The following is a 5,216-nucleotide window of genomic DNA, read 5'->3' as shown; positions in this document are numbered from 1 at the left end:
AGACGTTTGTGTATCCATCATTAGTTGCATTGTCGAAAATTATTATAGTCAAGAAAAGATTACTACACACGATTGGCAGGAAGGCCACAATAGGACTATTTTCTTCCGTCCAGAGGCGGTTGAATGTTTTCGCACCAGAAGAAGATGATCTGTCTGTCGGGTAGATTAACCTATTCGTTCACTTTGTCTGTCAACCAGCTTGAGACGAGAGGTATAGGATTCATTTGTCGTCGGGTTTTCTTCATTAAAGTGTGACATAAAACAAAATAAACTATTGTTACATATAATTATGTATCAAGTGAAGCATTATAAATTCATAAATACATAAGAAAATATGTGAACTTTCATACACGTACAAATGTACAATATCTTATTGGGAATATAACTAAAAAAAACTTTAAATACTATTTACTAGAATAAAAGAATTAATCAAAAATGAAAAGAAAAGTCATTGTTGTATATTCTCCGGTCCACAATTGAAGAAAATGTATTATTCCGTTTGGAATTTTCTTTTTTTTGTATTGTAAATCGGCAAGAAATTGTTTTGTGAGTTTATTCAGAGTCTAGAAGAACGTTTTCAAAAGACGAGAACAATTGAGGGTGTGAAAAATAAAAAACAAATCCAAAAACAAAAAATCGTGATAAAATCATCCGCAAATAAAATATGATAAACCGTATCAAAAAATCAAAATTAAATCGTTTCATAAACCATCGGTTTAGTTTTATATTTTTAAAGTACATTTTTACTCTTGTAGTAGAAATATGTGAACTTAAAAAGTAGTTTAAGATTATTTTATATTTTTCGTTTTAAAGAAGAAAAAAAATGAAACTTAATAAATTGTGGCAAAATATTCAAAATAAACATTTATATAATTTGAAGTCATTATATATGTTAAATATTAGGGTTTAGGTCATATTTAACTTTTGATTTTGTGCTCATTTGGTCACTTAACTCTTTATAAGTTTTAAAAGATCATCAAAGTTTTGATTTTGTGCTCATTTAGTCACTTAACTTTTGGTTTGGTCATTTAGTTTTTGGATTTGTACTCATTTAGTCACCTAACTTTTAAAATTGTGCTCATTTAGCTACTAAACTTTTAAAAAACTTTAAAAGTTTAGTGATTAAATAAGCACAATTTAAAAAGTTAGATGATTAAATGAGCACAAATCCAAAAATTAACTGACCAAACCAAAAGTTAAATTATTAAATGAGCACAAAGCCCAAAGTTTGATGATCTTTAATACTTAAAAAAAGTTAAAAGACTAAATGAGCACAAAATCAAAAGTTAAATAATCAAAAATGACCTAAACCATAAATATTATAATAGTTAACATTTATTATAACCTCAGTTGAAAACTAAAAGAATAAGTACTTATTACAATAAGGTATCAAATTCTAAGTATTTTTGGACAAACAATCACGATTAGTGTCTAAGTATTATAGACAGAGTTAGGTTCATTTGAGACAGACCTAATTTTATAAGACCGTTAAACTATTTTTTTCTGGTGAAATATTATAATATTCTATTGTTCATAAAAATAGAATATATCTAATATTTTAATATTCCAAAATAATATCGTTAATACATTTTATTTTGAAATAGTCGAAAAACATATAATGTTACAATATTATACATATTTTATTTTTATAAATAGTAGAATATTATAATATTTCACTTAATGAACACACACACACACACACACACACATATATATATATATATATATATATATATATATATATATATATATATATATATATATATATAGGGTTAAGTTCAAATGAGAACACTATTTAATGTGAGAACGTGAGAACACTACTTTATGTTACTATTCTAGTATGAATTTAATATGTATAGTATTGTAGTAATTATAATATGAATATATTCAATTTTATATTGCTATTCTACTATAATATATATATATATATATATATATATATATATATATATATATATATATATATATATGTAGTAATTTAGTAAATTCTAATATGAATGTTAAATATGTGATTGTTCATATATTCGGTGATGAATAATGTCATAAAGTTGTACATACAAAATTTTAATGTGAATATTAATGTGTGACTGTTCGTATATTTGTTGATGAATAATGTCATATCGTTGTATATACAAAATTCATAGTAGAATAGTAACATAGAGTAGTGTTCTCACGTTCTCACATTAAATAGTGTTCTCATTTTAACTTAACCGTATATATATATATATATATATATATATATATATATATATATATATATATATATATATATATAAGGATCATTTGAGAACCTATAGATTCATGAGAACCCGAGAACTAAACAATAACTATTTGATCAAAATAATAGAAGGCTAAGATGTTTTGTGGTATTTTTGTAAATACTTAAAAAAGTACACACGAGCTAATATATATATATATATATATATATATATATATATATATATATATATATATATATATAGAAAGAGAGAGAGAGAGAGAGAGAGAGAGAGTTATGTTCATATATAAACACTATATATTGAGTGATTGTATAACTAATTTTGACCAATCATTTAATAAAGGTATGATAGTATTTAACATTTAAATCAATAAATTCATTTTCAGATATAATCTTATAATTATTGTAACTCATTTCATTTAACTTCGCTCCTATAATTTTGGTAAGTAGTTTAAATTTAATTCTTTAATATACGTATCAAGAAAGTTGGTGACTAAAACTTAGATATAGTGTCGAATCAAATGTTCATTCTTTCAAATTCATACAAATAATATATTAGTTTATTGCATATTCTTCAAGATTATGTTACACACTGTAACATATTTTATGTGTAAAAATAATATTTTCTTATTATTCAAGAATTTTCGGTTGGTCTATAGTTTTGGTGAATCTATATAAAAAGAATATTGCATATACTTCAAAAATATGTTAGAAAGTATTAATGGATCGTTCTTAAAGAGTAAATTTTTTTCACGTATCTCACAAGTTTTATGACAGTAGTTCAAAAATATTTATTAATCAATGCATTCTTAAAGAATGAAATGTGAATCTTAAAGAATGAAATACGTTTCAAGTAAATTATCGATTGTTAAAGAATCAAATCGCCCGATTCTTTAATTAATTGTATAAAAATATTTTGTCAATATTTTGTAAAACTAATAGTGAAATTGCCTAATTTTTATAGAAAGAAATATGTTCCAAAACTAAGTAATTCTTAAAGAATGAAATCTATTTCGTTTTATGTGATTATCATGTAAAAAAATATCGCAAATTTTTCAGTACATGATATTCTATGATTTCGTTTTAAAAATAATAATCTGGATTTTATTAATATATTTGAATTGGTTTCCTTTTTTTTTTGGAACCGGCCAATTAAATATAAAAGGAAAAAAGAAAGCCACAGTCAGTGGCATACAATAGTTCAGAACATACAATCAAAATAAAATGAAACAGGAATTCTAAAGCGCAACAAAGAAAATTCAATAAAACAAAGGGCAATGAGACCATGATGCCCAATTCAGCTTGTCGATTTTCCCCCTATTTTTCACCCAGAGATAGACTACTGATTTAATGATATCATTGACTTTATCTGGTGGTAGCCGGATTTTCTTGAAGACCTTTTCGTTCCTTGACTTCCAAAGACTCCATAATGTTCCATAGAAGATAGCTAAGATTATCTTTCTCCTTTTTTTGCATACCCCCCATTGAGAGATGGAATCCAATACATCCTTAACTGTGTGAAGTGGTCCCAATTGTATATTACACCATCTTGATACCCCTTCCAGGACACGCCTAGCATAACTGCAGTCCACCAATACATGATCATAACCTTCTTCATATTCATTGCACATGGGGCAAGTCAAAACTTCCAGAACTACCCCTCTCTTTGTTAATTCCGAAGCAGTTGGTATCCTTCCCATTTTTGCCCTCCAGATAAAGCAATTGACTTTCATTGGGACTTCCTTAAGTCATCTGAATTGACCATCTGTAACAGCAGCCTTGCAATCCCATCTTTGTCTAAGATCACGGACCGTGTATGTTCCCGTTGAGGTTAGGCCACATCTCCAAGTTTCTCCATTAGCTGTGGGTTGTTTAGATAACACAGAATCAACAGGGATATCTTTTTTTTTTCAAGGGCCTTCCTTATGCCAACAATGTTATTCCAGACTCCGGTTAATGATTTCTTTGAGTAAATATCATCAGGTTTCGATTTTAGGTTATGCAGGCTTGATATTACTTGTACCCAAAGATGATGTGATTCAATTCTCAACTTCCACCACCATTTCATTAATAAGGAAATATTGAGACTTTTAATAGTACCAATCCCTAAGCCTCCCGATTCCTTAGGTGCAACCACTTTGTCCCACAAGACCCAATGTATTTTCTTCTTATCATCCGAAGCGCCCCATAACCTCAATTTTCTTCTTATACCTTTCTCGGCCTTTTAGCTAAGATCAAGTGTAGTATTTGAATTGGTTGCCTAAGTTATTTCTCTTTTATCTCATTTAATAAAATGTCATAATTACTCTTTAATAACCTTAGAATTAATTGATTGTAATTATATAGTAATTGCTATCCTACATTAATACAATGCACCCTAAAATCATAGTCATTAATTTTTTTTAATCCAATAATCATAATTTGGTCACACATTCACATAATATTTAGAGTTCACATTTAATCCTAACCCTATATATATATATATATATATATATATATATATATATATATCATACTATATTATAAATGAAACATTTTTTTTCTTTCACCACATTCATTTGAAACTCTCATGACTTTTTAATTTCTTTCTAATAATGATTATAAGTTGGTTAATAAGATTAAATAAATATCAAACCTAAACTGTAATCATATATAAACTAAATTTCAATATTAAAAGAATATCTTTACTTTTAATTATAAAGTTATGTTCATTTTAAAGCTACAATTTTTGAATAATTTGTATAAAATATTTAAATTATAAACTTAAATATAACATTTCAGGACCAACTTAAATATAAATTTTAGTTTAACTTAAAGAATCCAAATAATATTTTGTAAATAGTTAACAATGATAAATTACAGTGTCTTTCTAATAATGATTATAATTTGGTTAATAAGGTTAAATAAATATCAAACCTAAAGTATAATCATAAATATACTAACTTTCAATATTAAGATAATATCTTTACTTCTACTTATAAAGTTATGTCTTTAAATT

At 25.9% G+C, this 5,216-nt stretch overlaps 1 protein-coding gene across 1 annotated transcript; it reads right to left on the bottom strand.

The window, feature by feature from the left end:
* Window positions 1–3,477: 3,477 nt before the first annotated feature.
* On the bottom strand, window positions 3,478–3,918 carry LOC145063851 (uncharacterized). The gene has a single exon (XM_079011424.1). The coding sequence runs from the start codon at window positions 3,916–3,918 to the stop codon at window positions 3,478–3,480; it is 441 nt and encodes a 146-aa protein (XP_078867550.1).
* Window positions 3,919–5,216: the final 1,298 nt, after the last annotated feature.

The sequence above is a fragment of the Lactuca serriola genome, chromosome 7, assembly GCF_051521515.1.
Source record: "Lactuca serriola cultivar US96UC23 chromosome 7, Lser_US96UC23_V15, whole genome shotgun sequence".
NCBI classification, from domain to species: Eukaryota; Viridiplantae; Streptophyta; class Magnoliopsida; order Asterales; family Asteraceae; genus Lactuca; species Lactuca serriola.
Note: the sequence above shows the minus strand (reverse complement) of the source record. Positions and strands in the feature narration are given on the sequence as shown.